The sequence below is a fragment of the Naegleria lovaniensis genome, assembly GCF_003324165.1.
Source record: "Naegleria lovaniensis strain ATCC 30569 chromosome Unknown tig013, whole genome shotgun sequence".
Lineage (NCBI taxonomy): Eukaryota > Heterolobosea > Eutetramitea > Acrasida > Naegleriidae > Naegleria > Naegleria lovaniensis.
The window spans coordinates 320694-341537 of record NW_025407836.1 but is presented as its reverse complement, the minus strand read 5'-3'; the positions used below and the strand labels follow the sequence as shown (position 1 = coordinate 341537).

The window sequence follows — 20844 nt, the reverse complement described above, 5'->3', positions numbered from 1 at the left end:
GTTATAATTAACAATATCAACATTGATAATATTTACTTTTTCCCTCAAATTTCTTTGCCATTATTGTTTGTATAATTCAGAAATAAATGCATCACAATTTTTTTGTGTAGTGTTATTATGACTTGGTTCAATCGTTGATGTCTCCTCTTGACTAATTTCTCCACAGTGTACGGGATTGCTCCAAATATATTTACAAATTGTTTGATCCTTCTCATTCAATAATTCCTTGATGAAAATTGGAATGTTATTGCTACAATGGCTATTTGTCGTTGGTGTTGTTGTATGATTCATTTGATGATGGCCCATTGGACCGACCAATGAAGAAGAACCATCCTCATCATGAGGAAATTCGCTTTCATCATTCAAAGGCAGTAACGATGATGCTGTTGAGATGGCATTCTCATTCGCAGAAGGAAGTAGATCATCAGTGTAGTGATCATCATCATCTTTTGAGTGAGCCATTTGATCTAAACGTTTTCAACAATAAAGAGAGCTGCCACTTGATGAATTTTTTATGGTTTATTTGGGAAATGGGTGCCCAGGTGAAATATAAAACCTGAAACACCCTCTGATCTGATTTGTAATACTTAATCTTCATCCTCATCACCGCTAGCTTGTTGTGGACGTATTCTCATTCTTTGCATTTGTTGTTGTTGTCTCTTTTCTTGTCTTTCTAACTTTTTTCTCTTCTTATCGGAAATATTGTCAGCCTCTGTTGGACGAGCATTGCCACCGTGGGCCAGTTGTCCCATCATGGATCTGCTCTGTAAGAAAGGTTGAACAAGAGAGAAATAGAGTTTGTAAATTGCAAAGATTGGAATAATTAATAATATCAAGTAAAACCATCCTGAAATGATGGTCGCCAATTGAACAAAACATTCCAAATAAATAATATCAAACATGTATTCCGTAAGAGATCCAGAAACATCGCTCAAATCATTGACATCTAGGAGAGTTCGTTGTCCATTTTCTGGATTTATAGATTCAACTGGTTTTGCATAACTTGTAATTGCTTTCAGACAAAAGAAATATCCCAACAAGAGAGAAATATATCCAATCCAGTTAAATGTTGAGAAAGTATCATAATAAAATACAACATATACAAGGTAAATGATCTAATTATTGTCGGAATTGAAAGGTTTGAGATGAAACGTCGGAAGACCATGTTCAGATACTTCTTCAATTTTAATTATAACGTACATTCACAACACCAACAGCTATATAGTGATTCCTCAAAATGGCTGCATTGGTGGTCAATCTCTTCTTTTGCTTTGAGCCAGCCATGGATTCCCGTGTGTATTTTTTTGTGATGTCTGTCTTTCACAACTTGTAAAGCCACGTGGCAAAAACAATTTTCTAAAGACCAGAGTTAACAAGGTCATGAAGAATCTCAGCAAAAGAAGCTGCGAATTTATTGTTTCATGAGTGTGTTGAACGCAAATTTGACAGAGGGTGAGTTAAAAATAAACAAACTAATCAAAACAAAAATTCCAAGTCATCTTCTTCTTCGAGCTTCTGTGCATACAAAAGCCGTATCACGCGTATTTATTGAAATTAAATAACTAGATAATAATTAATTATTCGACTGATATGAATCAATTACCACCCGATCTATTGAAAAGCCTCCAAATGGCACATGAAAAATTCAGTACATTACCTCCACAGCTTTCTTCTTTCTCTTTTAATCCGTATGAAACTCAATCACACCAGGGCTATCAACCCACAATGAACGAAACTCCATTTTCTGAATCGCAAATTCTGGAAGATTTGAAGAGAATACAATCTGGGCTAACAAGTAACGAGCAACAACAACAAGGCTCATCCACCCCTACGACCATCAAAACTCATCAAGAGCAACAACAAGGCTCTTCTGGAACCACTTCTCCTCATACTCAAGGAGCACTTTATAACATTCCTCGACAAGATACTCCTGTGCCAGAGGCTAAGCCAAGCAACACCAAATTGAGAAGCGAAAAGATTTTAAACAATTTAAGCAGCAGTAATATTTCACCTTCTTCTCCGACCTATGATGTATCGGGATCTTACCAAAATCAGAATCAAACCAATACTCCAGTCCCTTCCCCATCTACTCCACAGCCAACAAATTCATCTCAATCACCTTCATCAGCACTCCAGAAATATGCTCCTCCACACCAAGTGCCAGTTGCATCTGATCCATTTATGTTTGGCCCACTAGATAAGCAAAATCATGTCTATTCAACATTTCCACTTGATTCCAACCAAGAGAGAAAAAAGGTAACTGCAATCAAAGGAATTACTAATTACGCGTGCGATCTAATATTTTCAAATGGAAAGAATATTGGAGTATTAGGCGATTTTTTGGCTTGGACTTTGAAAGGTGGTCCAATTCGTGTTTTTAATCGTAAAACAGGTGCAAGATGTCTCTTAAAAGGACACAAACAATTTGTTTCTGATTTACAGTGTGGTACTAATCTCAAACTAGCTACAGCATCTAGAGATAGATCATTGATTGTATGGCAAGTTATTGACACTGAGGACAAGACACAAGAGAATGATTTGAGAAATCCAAAAGAAGATCAATTTGGGTATACCAAAATTGTGCATTTAGCTTTCCCATCATCAGAATCCCATAGATTCTTTAAGAGAATTTTATGGGCTCCTGAATCTGATTCTGAGCTTTGTGCTATCACAAATGATAACCAATTATTTATGCTTGATATTGAAAAACTGTCTGATTTAAACGAAGAAATAATTGAACTAGACAGTGAAAATATTGAATCCATTGATGGAATTCGTATTTTATCTGACGATCTGGATGAAAATGAATCTCTTACAGATATGAGCTTCTCTAGTGATGGAAAATATCTAGCTTGTGTATCCTCATTTGGTAATATTTATGTTTGGGATAGAAGGACTAATATGACTCTTGTTAAACAAACAAACATTTATAACAGCGAATTGCTAAACATCCAATTCTTTAGCGGAACTGAAAGAAACGTTGAAAGATACTTTGTAACATCATCACAAAACAATTTTGATATTTCATTGTGGTATCTTTCACCAGAACTTGATATTGAGCTTATTCAACAGATGTCTATTCGTCCTCAGAAGTGGGAGGAAAGTAATTCAATCAACACGATTACATTAGATCCTACATCCACTGTATTATGTGTTGCCAATTTACACAATGCTGTTTTATTTGTATTGAGATTGAACAAGACGGGTCTTATTGAGCAAACAGGACATCCTTATTTTGATTGTATCACAGAATTTGACTCCAAGTATCCAATTGTTAATGCTGTTTGTATGACCATTGGAAGTACATTTGGATTGTTTGCTCTGCAAAGTACTGGTTCACATCTATTGAGCATCAAGTCCTCACAAGTTAGTCCTCCTGTTCAAGAAACGAAACCTCCAATTCCAATGCCAGATTTAGTGCATCCAACAAGCGCCGCTAAGGAACTAGTTCCTGTCAGTACCAATACTGGAGTGGCATTGCGCCAGCCCATTGTAGTTAATGGAACGAATAATACTACTAGTGGAGGAAGCATTCCTACATCAACTCCAAGCCCTTCCTCATCGACTGCTGGTGTCTCATCTTCCAATTTTGAAATTTTATCTGAACTACGAAGAATGGAAAGAAATCTATTGAACCAAATGGAGTCAATGATTCAAACACAAACAGAGAGACAATATGATCAGCTTTATAAACGAATTGAGCAAGAAAGAGTAGCCAGACTTACAGAGGAAAGAAAACGCCAAAAGGAACTTATTGAAACAATTTCAGCCACCCTTTCCAATGATTTACCTAACGAGATTGCAAATTCGGTCACTGAAAATGTTGTGGGTGATCTTGGAAACACCTTGCCATACCTAATGAATGACGCTTTGAAACAATCTCTTACTGATACCTCAGACGAAGGATCCATCAAAAAGACAATTCAAGACAGCTTCCAAACTGTGCTCAAAACCACAGTGCTTCCCTCTTTTGAAACATCATGCAGAAGAATGTTTGAACAAATTAGTAAGACCTTTGAACGAGGCATGGATGAGTTGGTAAAAAATCCTCTTAAAGAATACTGTAGAGATATCAATGAGACCACTGTAGAGACGATCAAACAAGAGCTGAAGAATTTCTCTCAACAAGTTTCAAAATCATCTGACCCGTCAAACTTGGGTGATGCTGCTCTCAAAGAAAAATTACTCACACTTATTGAATTGCACAGATACCAAGAAGCGTTCACTATTGTTTTAGAGAAGACAGACTTGAATTTGTTGGTTTGGATTTGCACAATTATTGATCCATGTATTTTCGAAGTTGAATGTCCATTCTCTCAACCAGTTCTGTTGGCTTTGGTTCAGCAGCTTGGCTATGATATTACCGAACAGACATTTGTTAAATTAGCTTGGTTAGAAAAGATTGTAGTTCATATTAATCCTCTGGACTCTTCTATCATTGAAAATGCTCACACCATCATTGAAAAGATTCACGCATGCGTTGCAGACAAATATGAAGACATCGAAGAGCGTGGAAAGGCAATTGATTTGAAGACACTAAAATTGGTGCTCCACGTTCTCAACTCATTGCTTAAAGATTCTCGTGACGCCAAAAAGCTTTATTGCAATAAATAAGAGATCATGGGATTCTTTGAGCCTATGGATTTGGAATATCTCAACAAGTTTCAACCAAGAAATCTAGATGTACAAACGACTATATAATCTATAAGACAACTCAACCACCTCTTGTGGAATAGAATCTTCATAACAAACATAGAACTCATCCAGCTTGTCATTCATTCTTCCACAAATCCAATATCCAACTTGTGCAACACTAGTACCAACTAGAGGAACTCTGTGGTCAATATGAATACCAAACTCCACAATTTGATCAAAATCTTGTGAACCATTGGCAATCATTCTCTTACTATGCAAAACTTGTCTGATTACCTGACATTTCAACGAGAAGACGGATGCAATGGATGAATTGTGGCTATTGTGGAATAAAATCAGACCATTCGAATTCGAATGTACCACATAACCAAGCAGCACGTTATATGGACCTTGGGTCACAAAATGCTTCATGTTATAATTGGCGTAATTAGAAGGGTCATACGAATGAGCACCACTGTTGTTACTACTGACGCTACCACTACTACCACTACTGCCACCACTTGAAGAGTCATTCATAGAACCACCTCCACCACCTTCTCTTTGAGAATCAGAATTGTTCGTAATAGATACAGTAGGAATAGATAGTACATTTGCGAGAGAATGAGAGGTCTTGAATTGACTTCTAATTTGACTGAATATACCTTTCTTTTCTAATTGAAGTAAACATGTTCTCATTTCATCCACATAATACAAATCACCTTCGTAATACGATTGAGGATATCTCTTTGCATATAAAACGCTACACATTAACTTTTCGCCTTGAGTAATAACTGACAATAAATAGTCATATCCATTGTCATGAGTCGATACTGAGTCATTCACAGAGAGTAATCCAAATGGGTTCACTTGTTCCTTAATAAAAACTTTTTCAATAATTACCATTTCTGGTGAATCTTGAGCTCGATGAATAATATTAAAGTGAGTCAAATATCTAATCACTTGTTTTGTAATATTCTTTGGAAGATGAGATAATTGTAATAAACCCTTATAGATTAAACATGTTCCAATATTAAAACAATCTTCTTTCATAATTGTTTCTAAATTCGACAATTCAGCATCGATGGTTTGAGTAATGTGAAACGATGGTTGAAATTTCACAAATCCATCCTGAAAACTATTAACAAAACTGAAATCTCGATCATGGAATACCATTTCAAAAAATCTATTAAATATAGTATCTAATTGAGATTGATAATCTGAAATGTTTGAAATAATCTCTTCAACGTCTTGATAAATAAAATCTAAAAATTCAAATAATTCATTCACATATTGTTCATAAACCAATTTCATGACATTTCCATAACTATAATCAGAAGGTATTGGTAAATATAATAAAAATATATACTGTTTAAGAACCTTATAGGTAACAATGAGAGGTCTCTTGTTTTTTTCAATAGTTTCTCTCAAATAAATAATATTCGAGTTGGTATTTTCACCGATAGGAGGTGATGACACTAGAGATGGATTCATTCTTGATTCTTGTAAAAATTCAAGAAGAGATGCTTTGGGAGGTGAAGGTTGTTCCAATAAATTCGTTTCATTGGGTTGTGAAGAGGCTGCCATTAAATGACTCTCTAGCAGGCCACCACCACCGCCACCGCCACCACTGGAAGATGGTACTGAAGAAGAGGAGGGTGGTGGTGGTAGTGATTGTGGTTGTTGTGGCTGTGGTGGTACAGATGAATGCGACGACGAGTGAGGATGATGATGAGGTGATGATCCTGAGAGTAATCCTGAGAGTGGACTTGTCGATGCAGGAAGTGTTGAAGCACCCAAGAGAGGAGAAGAAGTATGACCACCTCCAGCTCCTGAAGATCCATGAATGAGAGCACTACTGTTGGAGTCCATACCTGCCCATGTAAAAGCAGGACTGTTTGCATAAATACCATTACCACCATTACTATGACCACTCACACTTCTTCCAGTGGGAGTCAAATAGCAAAATCTCACTTCTTCATTCAATATATCATTACATTCTCCGAATACAGAGTGTAGAGTTCCTCTCAATTCTTTCAAAGATCGAATATGAATATTCGGAGAAGTAATTTCATTAGGATAGGAATATATGAGATATTCTTCATCTTCATCAAATTTACGTTTAATGAACATGGCCATATGAGGATGGTAGTATTCAACATTATTGGAGAAGGAGGTAGATGCAGCTGCTGCAGAATTGGAATTGGAATAGGAATGACGAGAATTTGGATGAGAGGAAGATGAGCCTTGACCATTGTTTGTTGCAGTAATATTCATTGTAGTAGAGGTGGTATGATGATTAGTAGTAGTAGTAGTAATAGTAGTAGCAGTAGTAGGCTCACCAACTGAGCCTAACATCATGTTTGATGGAGCTGATGATGATAATAAGTGAAGAGGAGGAAGTGATGATTGAATTCTTCGAAAGGGTTCTTCTTGTTCCGAAGATGATGATGGCTCTGTGCTGTTGAATAATGCATTGAATGGTGGTAGAGTGTTAATGTTTGGAGGTGGTGGTGTTCTTGTTGGGGTCAGAGAGGAAGGCTGTTCTTGTTGGGGTGGTGTATTCACCCTTGATGAGCCTAGAGTGTTGGTGTTGGTGTTTTTATTGTGTTTATTATTGCTGATGGAAGAAGTACTCGTTGTTGAATGATGATGATGATCAAAGGGGGAGGTGTGATGGGAGGTAGTAGAGGATGGAGTCGACGTTGTTGGTGTGGTCGGTGTTGTTGTTGTTGTTGTCGTTGTTGAGGGAAGAAGAAAACTACTGGGTAGTCTTCGATGTCTCGTGTGATTGGATCCGAGAGTGTTGTTGTTGGAAGTGGGTGTCACTGGTGAATGGGATGATGGAATGTTCTTTGTCGTGTTGGTGATGATATTCAATGATAAAGAGGAGGAAGAGGAGGATGGAACTATGAGTTTTGGAATTTCTTGTTGACCACTTGGAGAGGTTGAGATGGTCAAATTCATGGCACGATCCATTCCATCATCATCATGTCCAGATAAAGATGATGACATTTTTTAGTGATCAATGTAGTGCACACATCAATGGGATATACCATTCAACAACAACAACAACAACCAATGAAGATCTGTTCATCCTTCTAATATACTGTTGTTCTTGCAAGTTATTGCTCACTTTTATATTCTTCTAACTTTTTCAAAAACAATTCATGAGCACGTAACCATACACGAACACCCTCTGAGGTTTCTTCTTCTCCATTACTGCTCAGATCACTACTACTACTACTCATGACTGAAAAATTCACCTTCTTCAATTCAGCCAAATACTTGACCAATGCATTTGAGAATTCTTCTGAACTCTCTTGAGGTGTCATGGTTGGTAAATGATCAATGGCAATCACATCGAGAGGTTTTCTTGTATCTAGATTCTCATCCACGCAAATCACACGTCTCACAGGTGCATCAAATGTAGTCACTTGAGAATTAATTGGAAATGGATTGTATGGATTGGTGACATCACACGATACATCAACAAGTACACTCAATCGACGAGTAGAACGTTGTACCATTTCCATTGTAAGGAATGGTTCAATTTTACCACTCAAATAAATATCATTGACCAAAATGTCAATATCTGTACTCAATTCATCGAAAGGTCCTCCACGACTTGTCTCTTTCAAATCCCATTGAATTAAATGTGAAGATGGAATTCCACACAATTCTGCACACTTGACACTTCCACTACCACATCGACCCAATGCACCTAATACAAGTACTTTAGGAATGTGATCAATTTGTGAAAGTAAATTCTTAATATATTGAATTAATTCATTTCTATTTTTGAATGGTTGAACTTGTTGATTCAATTCTTCAAAATTATTATTTGAAAGAATTTGTTTACAATAAGTAATTAAACCCATTGCCATTCCATTGAATCCAGCAGCATATCCAAATGCAGCTACTCTACGACCATTATCCAAATTAAGAAATTCCAAATCAAGTATTTCAGAAGAAGGATGAGTTGAGAAACGAGACATGGTGTCTTTCCAATCGGATTGTCTCTTATAACAATGAGCAAAAAAGATATGACGTTGACCTGTTAAATATTGCGGTACTTGAATGGTTAATCCATTTGATGATTGAACTGTGGTGTTTGGAAGGGGTAATTCTTTGAGACCTAAAATGTAGAAATTGTTGTTGGAGGTAGTGTCTTGTTGTTGTTGTTGTTGATGTTCCTGATGTTCCTGATATTCCTGATGTTGTTGTTGCTGTTCTTGTTGTAACAATGGAAGTATCCATGAATGAGAAGGAACCAATTCACATCCTACTTGTTCATATTCAGAATCTGAGAAGGCTCTCGTTTGTGATCTCTCGACACTAATTTTAAAACCATGTTGTTGAATTAAATATTGTGCATCGAGAGGTGTGAGTGGAGTACGTTGTTCAAATGGTTTGACTTCATCACGAAGCCACAAATGAATGGTATGATTGTTGGTCATTGATGAGAGAGACACAGAGAGCGAGACACACAAGGATTGATAGTATTAAAATAATTGTGATGAATTTTTTTTTCTCGCGATAAATTTTCTGTGTGGAGAATTTCTAGGAGAAGTGGTAACTCCGTGCTCTATTTTCACGAATATTTGAGCCAAAGAACCGAATGGGATTATTAAGAAATTGAGCGAGAATTCAAACTTTGGTACACTCCAACATGATTAGTGCAAAACACCAAACGGAGTTTGTCAAACCTTTTCACTTTTAGAAATGCATCCAAATCATTCTATATTGTTGAAATCTCCTCTTGACCATGGTCCTTATTCTCTTCACTGGGATTTGTTTTCACTTTCTTCAACGCAGGTAAAGGGTGGTGAGAAGCACCATGCATGGTGTCAGCCGAGTGTGGTTGAGGTGAATTCAAGTGTTTTTTGATTTGAAAGGTTCTTTTGGTTGTTGTGGTTTTAGTAGTACTTGTTCGTAATGGTGGTAATGATGAATCATGAACATGGCAAGTAGAATTTGTGTTTGTGGTGGTGGTGTTTGTCGACCTCTTAATAGTCTTTACACTAGTGGAATTCACTACTAATGAAAGATTCGATCTTTCTGATAAGTGTTGTGATGAATAGTAATACATTCTTAATCGAGAATTAGTTCTTGTCATGACCTTGTTTGGATGACTATTAGAATTCATACAAGTGTTAACATTAGTAATGATAGGATTGGAATTAGTAATGATAGGATTGGAATGATTGAGTGTTGTAAAAGTATCCATAATATTGGTTGCAACAAGATGTGTGGTCATGACCGTTGTTGTTGTTGTTGTTGATAATGACGACTCATCAAAAGTAGCACAATCATTCATGATGATGGATTCATCATCTTGTTGTTGTTTCATCCAACCAACATGTGGATCAGTATTGTGAATAATAGAAGTAGTAATCCATCGATTCACTTGACCAATTTCTACTAATTTTTCATACAATAAAGGTAAAGTAAATTCTGATCTTCCAATGACATGATACATGGCATCTAAATCTTTCACTTCTTCATCCAATCTCATATTAAAATTATACATGAGTTTTCTTTTTGTATTAATGATAGGACCATTCTTGTTACTAGAATTATTCTTGTTATTAATATTGTTTCTATTATTATTCTTATTAATATTGTTTCTATTATTATTCTTATTATTATTCTTATTATTAAAAATTCTATTATTATTCTTATTACTATTCCAATTATTTCTCTCATCATTCTGACTAGTCATTGAATTCATCTCATCTTGATTTGATAATAATTCTTCTATGGTATTATCCTCTTCTTGAATCTCATTCAAATATTCTTCATTTTGTTCTTGAACAATACTCAAACATTCTGCAGTAACACCTACTGAAAATGATGTTCCAACAAAAACAATCAAATCACAATCTCCAATCCATTCCATAGCTTTTTGCCATTGATAGAAATCATGACTTTCATATTTTTCATCAAATAAGAGAGCTTGTGGTAGAATGGGTTTACAACAAGAGGGACATGTAGGTACAGATTCAATAGTAAATGTCGATGATGATGATTGAATAGTAGTTGTTGATAATGATGATACTGATTCATTCTTGAATGATGGTTTCTTTGAAGAGTTGGTTTTTTTAAAAGTATTCGTCGACATGTAATCCATAATTTCAATATTATCAATACTGAGTGTTTTTGAGTAGGGACATGGATTCTTTTTTCTTTGATTGACACACTTGTAGAGACCTTGATTCAAGTATTGTAATATTCATTCCATTGAATATGCAACGTATATGGAAATTTCAAAATATAATATTTAAAATATATCCAATCATTTCAAAAAATATCATTTCAATATATTCATTTAAAATTCGATATTTTTGATCAAATAATTAAAACATATTCAAAGACATTCAAGATGACACACACGTCACTCACAAAAATGATCACAAGATTCAACTCTTACCCAATCGTCCATGAACTTCAATCACTCTAGACGGTGATAAACTCGTCTTTAAATGTAAATGATCAATATTTTGTGTAATCACTCTCACATTACATAATTTACTTAATCTTGCAATAGAATAATGTCCTTCATTAGGTTTTGCAATTAAATATTCTCTTCGATGATGAGTTTGTAACCAAAAATTATTATACCAATCCAATGGATTTGATTGAAACATTCTTCGAGTACCCATTTCTGTAATATGATTACTCCAAATTGAATTTGAATCTCCTCGATAAGTGGGTATACCACTCGAGACAGATAAACCTGCACCTGTGACAAAGAGACACTTTTTACCATGATAAAGTTGAAGTGCTAAATGAAGAATATTGTTGAGAGATTCTTCCGATAATGTGGAGGTGCTGGTAGAGGTGGTGGTGCTAGTAGTAGCAGTACTTGTAGTTGTTGTGGTAGTGGTGGCAGAATTTGGAGGATTCTTTGGATCATTGCGTGATTGCATTTTTTAAAATTTTAAATGCTTGTTGTGATCACACAAAATACCGCCAAAACGAAACATTCAAAAATACGATTATTTCATGAAAAAAAGAGACACCACACAAACATGCCCTCAAAGGAAAAATCCTCTTCTCGCTCTTCATCCTCATCCAAGAAGAAGAAGAAGAAATCAGAATCTAGTGAGTCCGAAGATAAGAAGAAGGATTCAAAACGATCCTCCTCTTCGTCCAAAAAGTCACGAAAAAAGGAAGAACATTCCGATAAGAAAAAAGTAACACCCTCCAATCTATAGAAAATAGTGCTCCATCCAATGATCCTTCTTCTCAGAATATACAATCAAATCAAAATCTTGTCACTGCTCAACAAAATTATGACATACACAAATTTAATTTCATGACCACTCTCAATATTAATAATCATGTGTATGACAAGCAACTGACAGAACTTCAATTTATCATCAATTCGAAATTAATTCCAACCAAACAGTCATTACTCTCTCAACTTTACAAAATTCAAAGCAAAATGACAATGGTCAAAAAAGCGAAAGATAAACTTTTGAATGAATACAAAATCCAAATGGAGACATTGTTCAATAATTTGAACATGCAAGAGTCCAACAAAATGTTAATATTGAAACAAGATGAAACTAGTGTTTTAAATCAATTACAAACAATTCAAAATTTTGTCAACCGAGTTGGAAATGAGCTCTCTTCAGGAAAAGAGAATATTCCTGTGGCGACTGACTTTTCTTCTTTTAATGATATTTCAAGTTTATTGGAGAAGCAAATTATTTATCAGATAAACATTTACCACTCTCGGTAGATAATCCATCAGTCATGACCACCCTATTGGAATATGAACAAGGTGATATGAAAGATTTATCTTTTTACAAACACAAGTAAGTATTTATTATTGCAATAAGGTTTTTCATAAACGAGTGAGAAATTTATTGGAATTCAAAATAATTATTATTCTCTCTGAATGACTCCATTCTTTCATATGATCATTCACGATTCCAATAATCACTCTCAATCACTCTCAATCACCCTCATCACATGTTCATTCTCTCATAATAGTTATGAAGAACTAAAAAAGTTACTTCATATGAAAAATCAAATGATTACCAAGTTAATGATTGAGAAAGAAGAAGAACGAAAAACTCAACAAGAGGAAATTAAACGAATACAAGAACTCTACATGTCCACCAAGAATGAATTACATGAATGGATGAAAATGGTTGAAAAGTAATTATAGTTTTATTCCAAATCTCTTGAACAATGTGTCATCCATCTTGAACGCCAGTTCATAATTCTTGGTTTTGAACACTCGAGGATATTCTTTTTTGGTATTTTCTTTGGATGATGAATATTGACTCATCGCGAGTTCAATCATTTCTTTGCACAATGGATTTTGAATCGATGCCAAACTCTCAATGGCTGATCTTGAAACGAGACAAACATGTAATAATTTACCATTATTGAAGGATGGTGTATTTTTGTGACCTTTTTGAATATCAGACTGAGAACCACCACCAATATAACACTCACTATTGGGATTGGTCAATAAATTGGACATTTTAACAAATATTTGTGTCAACGAGGAAGAAGGCAATAATTTTGATTCAAATTGTAAACAATCCAGAGTGCTATTCCAATTATAAATAATTGCATGTAGTCGATAATGATTAATTTTGCCAGATCCTTTGACAGTATGAGTTGAATTTCTATTAAGAGTTTGAATATCATGTATCGGATCATTAGAAATTCTAATAATTATTTCTCCACTACTTAATTTTGGTACTAATTTCACTTCATGAGGAGTTTTTTCTTCAACCAATGAAACTGTGTGTTTGGTAACAATACTCAGACAGCTAAATTTAGATGCAAGTCTTTTCTGTTTTTTAGTTTGCATATTTGTTTCGGAAGAAGTAGATTTGATGGGAAAATTGAGATCAGAAAGAGAAAGTGCATGTTGAGATGATGAAATCATGGATGGTGAATTTTCTGATCGATACATTGGAAATAATTTGTGTAAATTGTAAATAGTAGTATTATATGGTTGTGGAGTTGAAGAATAGCATCGATGATGATTTGGAAATGTGGAAGAATTCAAGATAGAATTACTATGGACTGTTGTTACCTTCCAACATTTCATTCCATAGTTACTGATGCGGATGCCAAAAGTGTGATGCCAACAAAACCAGACTCGAGCGGAAAGCATTTTCTTGTTGAAGAAGAAGAGAGTTGAACTCCGAACAACACAATTGGCGCTTATTTTTTAAAACATTTATCAAAAAAAATTAAAAATGCTCGCTTCTGCATCAGCAACACAACAACCATCCCTCCATCCTCCACCACCGAACAGCATGGCCTATTTGGGTGAATGGTTTCATCAACATTCCATCAATAGAATTACTCCTCATGATATCAGTATTGCTGTTTTAATTGATATCATGAGCAATCAAGACTCCTTCAACAACACCACACTTTCCAATACTAGTGATGCATCTACAAACAAATTTATTATAAATTGTATTCAACATGAACATACACCCATTTTCGGAACCATTAATAGATTCATTACTGAATTAACCAATGTCAATCCTGATCTAGTTCAACCATTTATTTCAACATTCTCATCTATTGATAGTATTGATACTTTATTCACCCTATTTGATCAATTTAAAACTATAGAAGTGAATAAGACCTCTATATATGGAATATTTCTTCGAAAAATTATTTTAATATTTAATAATTTATTATTTGATGGAGTCAAGACATTATTTGATAATATTATGAAGTACAAATCCAATCAACCAATGTTACTTTTAAATAATGATACTATTGAATGTACTTTTTCTAATACAGGCAATAACACCTTTCATCGTTCATCTAAACATACAAACAATAATAATAACACTTTACATCCAACTGGTCTATCATCAGTGAGCAAAATATTTCCAAAATTATACTATCATAATTACATTCAAAGTTGTAAAGAGCTTGATTTTATGAATGCTAATTTCTTTCTTCATATTTATTATGATTACTTTCAAAATCGATCGTATTCTGCATTAAACAAATCTCTACTCTATTATCATTTTAAATATTACAAACAAGCAACAATTTCCTTAAAAGAGAGTATTAAAATTGCTCAACAAAATAATGAACATGAATCTCTATTATTATCATTAATCATTTTATACAAAATCAAAATGATTGAATATTTTCATAATGAATCAAAGAATGTTGAATTATTTATTTTACAAGCATTGAAATTTGCACAAACTCAACAAAACAAATCACTCTCTTTTATATCCTTTTATATCACTCTAGATTATATTCAATTCAAATTATTAACTGGATTTCATGATCAAGAAATTACTAAACAATTATATTTGTTATTGAAAAAATGTGAACAAGTATCCTTTCAAGAATTTCCTATTCAACAACAACAACTCTACTCAAAGCCATTACTATTGAAAGAATTATTTCCAAAATCTCTATTGAATCATGTCAAATCACATTTTTATCGATTCATGGGTGATCGATTATTGTATCAATGTCATTTGAGATTGAAGAGTGGTGTGGGTGGTAGTATTAGTGGTAGTATTAATGGTAGTATTAATGGTAGTATTAGTGGTAGTATTGGTATTGGTAATCATAGTAATACCCTACGATCACCATTGACATCCCCTATTCGATCCAGCAGTACTGCTAGTCAAGGCAATCATAATCATTGGATACAATCACCCATCCAATCACCACTCTCATCTCCTCTACAATCACCCTCCTCTAAATCCTCATCAACTGCCTTAGTACCATTAGGGTTAACAAGAGATGTTTTAGATTTATATTCAGATTATGAATTATTATCTTCAAAATCAATTCCCAATTCAGATCATACATGCTATCGATTAATCATTGTTCATTTCATTCAATTACAAGATCGTGAAAATGTGAACATTCTCATGAATCAATTCAGAAATATTATGGATCCATCATTGAATATTGACAAGTGTGATTTATTATATTTGAATCACTTGTATCCTATTATATTGATGAAAATATTCATCATGCCATCTCTAAATTCATTTCATGTTTTAAATTAGCTGAAAAGTTTAATTTCATTCAATTATTAAGTGTTTATTTAGAAAATTGTGAATTATTGAAAAATAAGGAATGTTCGACACTATTAATGCCTTATTTATTTAGAGCCATTGATTATTGTGAAAAGAATCATTTAGAGACTTATAAGAGTCGATGTTTATTATATTTGAATCATCATCATTCTATGACGTCAGCCATGATGATGACGATGCTTCCACACAATCAATCACACCTTCTTGCATGCATCCATCATCATCATCATTCGTATCCTCACCTTCCAATCTCATTCTCACTCATGGTACAACTACTGATATTGCTTATTATTATGAAATACTAGGTACAAGACATAACAATGTTGAATATTTGAAGAAATCATTAGGACTCTATTTGAAATCATTTTGTTTGATTCAGAGTCGAACCTTGTGTTACAAATTAGCTCACTTAACCAAAGATGTTTATTATTGTAAATTATATTGTAACATTCAAAAAGAATTGAGAAAGACTAATACGAGTGCGTTATTGCAAAATGATACACCACTGCCATTGGATACCATTATTGATCGGTCCATAGAATACTTTAAATTGACTCTCAAATACATTCATCAAGAGATCTAGATGCATGAACTCTCTCGCACGCACACACAATTCAAAAATAAACCTTCTTCATTTGCGCTGCACCAACCATCGTTTAAAAAAAATGTCCAATCCACAAGCACCATCATCAACGCTCCGACTCGGAGGAAACAGATCCAAGATTGATCATGACTCGGTTGTGGTCAATCCAGTCATGTCTGCCACTTTGATAGATATGGGATTTTCTAAATTCAAATCAAACAGAGCTCTTCAAATGGTTAATAATGTATCCATTGATGCAGCCATTCAATACATTTATGATCATTTCAATGAATTGGATCAAGAAGAATTGATCACTGGTGGTGATACATCATCTGATACATTATCTTCAACAACAACAACCACCTCTTCCCCAACCATTCCAACAAGATCTGAAATTAATACATCCTCCAATGATACTTCATCACCATTGATGGCAGGCATTCCAGCGATTCATCATAATCCAAACAAACTCAAAGGAGACTCTATTGAAAACAAGTTAGCCTTTGCAGAGAGAGAACGTTTGAAGGAACAAGAACGATTGAAAAAAGAAAAAATGGAAGAAAAAAAACGAATCAAGGCTTTGAAAGAACAAATGAAACGCGAGAAGGAAGAAAAGATGTCGAAACAACAGACAGGAGGTGCTATTGTTCCATCCACTGCTACTACCACAACTACTACTACTACCAGTGCAAGTACAAGCACTCCAAGTGATCAATCCAATGCTCTCATTCAAGTTCGATTACCTTCAGGTACTACTGAAAAAGTTCAATTGACTGCCAATGACAATTTGAATGGTTTATATGCTGCAATTTCTAGTCAATTAGATCCAAATGAAGCGTATAGTATTTTAACCACATTTCCACGTAAAGAATTCTTTGCAGAAGATTGGAATCAAACAACATTGAAACAAGCTGGATTAGTACCAAAAGGATCAGTCATTGTACAATTGACTAAAAATAAGGGAATGATTATCAAGGCTTCAACAACCATGCCAACAACAACAACACCAACCATTACACCACCATCAGGTCATATGAGTGATGATAGTGATGATGAAAATGGTGGTACCATTTCAAGTAGTGGTAGTGGTCGAATTCTTGGATCTTCCTCACAGGTCATTCCAGAAGAATCTGCTCTTAGAACCATTCTCAATTCATCTGTGAATTTCAATAAGGATAGTTATACATTACTCCTTTGTGAAAAGCAGTGGATTCTTTCCAAGTTAGAATCATCCAGTGATGATTCTCAACATGTGGTATACAGACATTTGGGTGATTCTCATTTGACTGGATCTTCTCTCAATGAATGTGTCTTGTATTCTGCTCTTGGTCATGTGAGCATGTCATCGAATGGTGAAACCATGGTTGGTACTTGGAGATTTACTCAACAACATGGTGGCATTTGTATTGAAATTACTTGTCAAAATATGGTTCAAATCATGCTTATTGAGTCACTCACCAATGAATGTTTAATTTTGAAGAGATTTGATAAATAAAGATAACGTTTCAAATTGAAGGTGTGAGTGCACTCTTTGAAAGGTTGGCACCCTTAAATCATGACAAGATATCAGCAATATTGACCACATGCATTTCGTCAAACGTAATTGGATCATAATGTTGGAGAGCTTGAATGGTAAATTCACCATTTTCCTTTGAGGACTGAGAGGTACTGTTTTTCTCAGATCAAATGCTTCAAACAAGACCTTAATTCTTTGATCCAAGTCCACAACACGGTCCATTAAAACTCCTTCCACATTCTCATAACATTCAGTATATATTTGAAACAATAATGGAATCACACATTGATAAGGGTACACATCACTGGCCATTAAATAAATACAAATTTTTGATTGTGTTTGAATATAGCAATAACAGATGGACTGCATGGAAGGTATATAAACAGCAAATATTACATCATGTGGAGTGAGAGTGATTTTAAAAGGACTATTCTCACTGAATGCATTCACTGATTGTTCTTCACAAAATGCATTCACATTCATATTTTTCGTGATTAATTTCACATAATATTCACAGAGTAATGCAAAATAATAATTGTGATGATGATTGAGATAGTTGTAGTGCTCTCTCTTCTTATGAAAATAGGAATAGGTTACTTCTATTTTACCATGTTTTCGAGTATTCATTTTGTGAATAGTAACAAATTTCAAATGTGTCTTTTTTTTAAATAAATATTCACAAATAAATGCAAATTTCAATTGTTTTTTAGGATGTAAAATCAGTGGTGACATGAAATGATTCATAATTATATCATCATCATCAACACCACCACTATAACTAGATTGTAAATAAATTTGAGAACATCATGTTCGAATTGTAACATTTGGTTCGAAAGATCTGAAATGGTAATTATATTTTGTGTATGATGATAAGAGTGGGATGTGAAATTCTTGATCAATTTCTTCTCCCAAAGTGAATCACTATTTGTTATTCTTTTCCACTCTCTACACACCAAACATAGACTTGAACATATTTCATGAATATTTAAATATTCAAATATTTGCGGAAGAAATAAACTGTATGGATGATGATGATGATTCATTTCAAACATGATCTGAATTTCTATATACTATGGTATTAATGTGTGCTCTGTGTACTTTCATGAAAAATAAAAAAAAGAATTTGTGTGAATTGTTTAATGAGAGAGGAAAGGAAGAAGAAGGATTTCCATTTTTTCTTCATTAAAGGTGGTGATGGTAGTAGAGGTGGTGAGAATCAAGACCACTCATTTCAATCTCAAATTCTATCACCACGATGACCAAATGACATCATAAAACTCTCAATTAAGTCAAGATGTGTAATTTCAAAGTACCATCTTCACTGGAACTCAATAATAAATGTGATTCAATAAAATCCAAATGAGTAATACATGAAGTGTTTTTGATCTAAATTACCAATCAAATGACCATCCACTGGGAACATGTACAATTTCAATAATAATTTGATAAATATATTCATTGAATTATATTGAGTATCAATCGTTAGAGTAATATTCTCAATAAATCCAATCCATACTACACTTACCTTATCAAATACCTTAATCGTACCATCTTGTGATCCAGTTGCAATCTTATCTTCACATTGAGTCATACATGTCACAAATCCATCATGAATATTCAAATGAGATTTGATACATTTCATGTGTGCATGATCCACAACATGTTGCATTGTTGAAGTATTGATTGATTGAATTCACATCTGTGGTAGTAGTAGTATTGATCGTATGGATCGTATTAGTTTGAGTTGAGGATGACATGACTTCCCATACACAAATCGATCCTTCACATCCACCACTTGCAATTCGCATCAAAGCACCATCAAATGCAAGACATTCAATACTTTGGTGTGTGTTGACATTCAAAGTAATACTACTATTACTACTACTACTATTACTACTACTATTACTAGTAGTATTCAATATTCTTGGCTCTAATTGAGGATTCATTTGTGTTAAATTAAATTCCATAATCGTACCATCATTCAATCCACAGATACACAAATCATCCAAAGAATCTCGATCTTGATCAATACTATAACAATAGACTCCCTTATGTGAAATGTTGTTACTGTTAGTATTATTGTTGTTGGTATGAAATATTAAACTTTTTACACTTTCGGACTGATTCAATAAATCATACAAGACTAGAATACCACCTTCATCACTACCTCCTCCACTACTACTAGAATTACCAAATCCACATACAATCACTTGCATTTCCTTCTTGACATTTCCATCTAAATAAATGGTATGAGGTGAGACTTGAAATATTTCCATAATATGAGGATGAGAATTCCAAGTGTTGTTGTTATTGTGAGTTGAATATTTCAAAGAACATTGAATGGAATTATGTTGAGAGGAAATGTTCCAAATTTGAATGAAATGTTGACGAGTGGAATGTTGTTGAGTATGATTATTGTTGGAGTGGTGGTGTTGAGTATTCATAAATGTATTCGATCGAAGTTTAGAAGTAGTAGTAGTTGAAGTACCAGTTGTAGTCAAAGTGGTACTAGTTGAATGTTGTGTCTCCACAACATGTGCCACTAACAATTGATGATTCAATACAAATAAATGTTTACAATTCACACCTCTGATTTGACCAATCTTTTCATTGGAGTGAACATTAAAAATACACACACAATGATTATCATAGGAAACAAATACTGCTTGTAATTCAGGATCAAAGAATACACTTGTAATATTGGTATGATTGAAAGGAGATCGAATCACTGTCTTGAGAGCCTTATTTGGATTTTCTAAGAGAGAAATATCATAACTGTAATCATACATACATAGGAGTGTGTGTGTGTGTGTGATTGAAGATGTGTCGTAGTAGATGGATGGATGGAATTCATTCAAAGGAACACACATTTGAAAGATTTGAAAGAAATATATCATCACTTACATGAAACACTTGCATCGTTGGAGGTACCAATGGTAATGTAATCTCCTGTCACATGCCATCCCTTTACTGATCCAATGTTTCGAGCAATATTGATTGAAGCAATATCTTCGGATGCATAGAGTTTATGGTTTGTTGGCACCGGT

The 20844-nt window shown here is 34.1% G+C and overlaps 12 protein-coding genes across 12 annotated transcripts; 5 read left to right on the top strand and 7 right to left on the bottom strand.

Annotated features, from left to right (window-relative positions):
- Nucleotides 1-60: 60 nt before the first annotated feature.
- On the bottom strand, nt 61-462 carry C9374_001990 (uncharacterized protein; the record flags this gene model as incomplete). The annotated part of the gene is made up of 1 exon (XM_044691358.1): nt 61-462. One exon carries the CDS (start codon nt 460-462, stop codon nt 61-63), a length of 402 nt encoding a protein of 133 aa, XP_044550947.1.
- A 125-nt stretch (nt 463-587) lies between these two features.
- Nucleotides 588-1284, bottom strand: C9374_001989 (uncharacterized protein; the record flags this gene model as incomplete). Its single annotated transcript, XM_044691356.1, has 2 exons — nt 588-1115; nt 1201-1284. 2 exons carry the CDS (start codon nt 1282-1284, stop codon nt 588-590), a joined length of 612 nt encoding a protein of 203 aa, XP_044550946.1.
- Nucleotides 1285-1590: 306 nt separating this feature from the next.
- On the top strand, nt 1591-4614 carry C9374_001988 (uncharacterized protein; the record flags this gene model as incomplete). The annotated part of the gene is made up of 1 exon (XM_044691355.1): nt 1591-4614. The coding sequence occupies one exon, from the start codon at nt 1591-1593 to the stop codon at nt 4612-4614; it is 3024 nt and encodes a 1007-aa protein (XP_044550945.1).
- A 63-nt stretch (nt 4615-4677) lies between these two features.
- Nucleotides 4678-7644, bottom strand: C9374_001987 (uncharacterized protein; the record flags this gene model as incomplete). The annotated part of the gene is made up of 1 exon (XM_044691354.1): nt 4678-7644. The coding sequence occupies one exon, from the start codon at nt 7642-7644 to the stop codon at nt 4678-4680; it is 2967 nt and encodes a 988-aa protein (XP_044550944.1).
- A 110-nt stretch (nt 7645-7754) lies between these two features.
- On the bottom strand, nt 7755-9089 carry C9374_001986 (uncharacterized protein; the record flags this gene model as incomplete). Its single annotated transcript, XM_044691353.1, has 1 exon — nt 7755-9089. One exon carries the CDS (start codon nt 9087-9089, stop codon nt 7755-7757), a length of 1335 nt encoding a protein of 444 aa, XP_044550943.1.
- A 281-nt stretch (nt 9090-9370) lies between these two features.
- On the bottom strand, nt 9371-11561 carry C9374_001985 (uncharacterized protein; the record flags this gene model as incomplete). Its single annotated transcript, XM_044691352.1, has 2 exons — nt 9371-10842; nt 11063-11561. The coding sequence occupies 2 exons, from the start codon at nt 11559-11561 to the stop codon at nt 9371-9373; spliced, it is 1971 nt and encodes a 656-aa protein (XP_044550942.1).
- A 102-nt stretch (nt 11562-11663) lies between these two features.
- Nucleotides 11664-12379, top strand: C9374_001984 (uncharacterized protein; the record flags this gene model as incomplete). Its single annotated transcript, XM_044691351.1, has 2 exons — nt 11664-11736; nt 11850-12379. The coding sequence occupies 2 exons, from the start codon at nt 11664-11666 to the stop codon at nt 12377-12379; spliced, it is 603 nt and encodes a 200-aa protein (XP_044550941.1).
- Nucleotides 12380-12805: 426 nt separating this feature from the next.
- On the bottom strand, nt 12806-13777 carry C9374_001983 (uncharacterized protein; the record flags this gene model as incomplete). The annotated part of the gene is made up of 1 exon (XM_044691350.1): nt 12806-13777. One exon carries the CDS (start codon nt 13775-13777, stop codon nt 12806-12808), a length of 972 nt encoding a protein of 323 aa, XP_044550940.1.
- Nucleotides 13778-13862: 85 nt separating this feature from the next.
- On the top strand, nt 13863-15668 carry C9374_001982 (uncharacterized protein; the record flags this gene model as incomplete). The annotated part of the gene is made up of 1 exon (XM_044691349.1): nt 13863-15668. One exon carries the CDS (start codon nt 13863-13865, stop codon nt 15666-15668), a length of 1806 nt encoding a protein of 601 aa, XP_044550939.1.
- Nucleotides 15669-15819: 151 nt separating this feature from the next.
- Nucleotides 15820-16281, top strand: C9374_001981 (uncharacterized protein; the record flags this gene model as incomplete). The annotated part of the gene is made up of 1 exon (XM_044691348.1): nt 15820-16281. One exon carries the CDS (start codon nt 15820-15822, stop codon nt 16279-16281), a length of 462 nt encoding a protein of 153 aa, XP_044550938.1.
- Nucleotides 16282-16363: 82 nt separating this feature from the next.
- Nucleotides 16364-17776, top strand: C9374_001980 (uncharacterized protein; the record flags this gene model as incomplete). The annotated part of the gene is made up of 1 exon (XM_044691347.1): nt 16364-17776. The coding sequence occupies one exon, from the start codon at nt 16364-16366 to the stop codon at nt 17774-17776; it is 1413 nt and encodes a 470-aa protein (XP_044550937.1).
- A 1628-nt stretch (nt 17777-19404) lies between these two features.
- Nucleotides 19405-20586, bottom strand: C9374_001979 (uncharacterized protein; the record flags this gene model as incomplete). Its single annotated transcript, XM_044691345.1, has 1 exon — nt 19405-20586. One exon carries the CDS (start codon nt 20584-20586, stop codon nt 19405-19407), a length of 1182 nt encoding a protein of 393 aa, XP_044550936.1.
- Between the last annotated feature and the right edge of the window lie 258 nt (nt 20587-20844).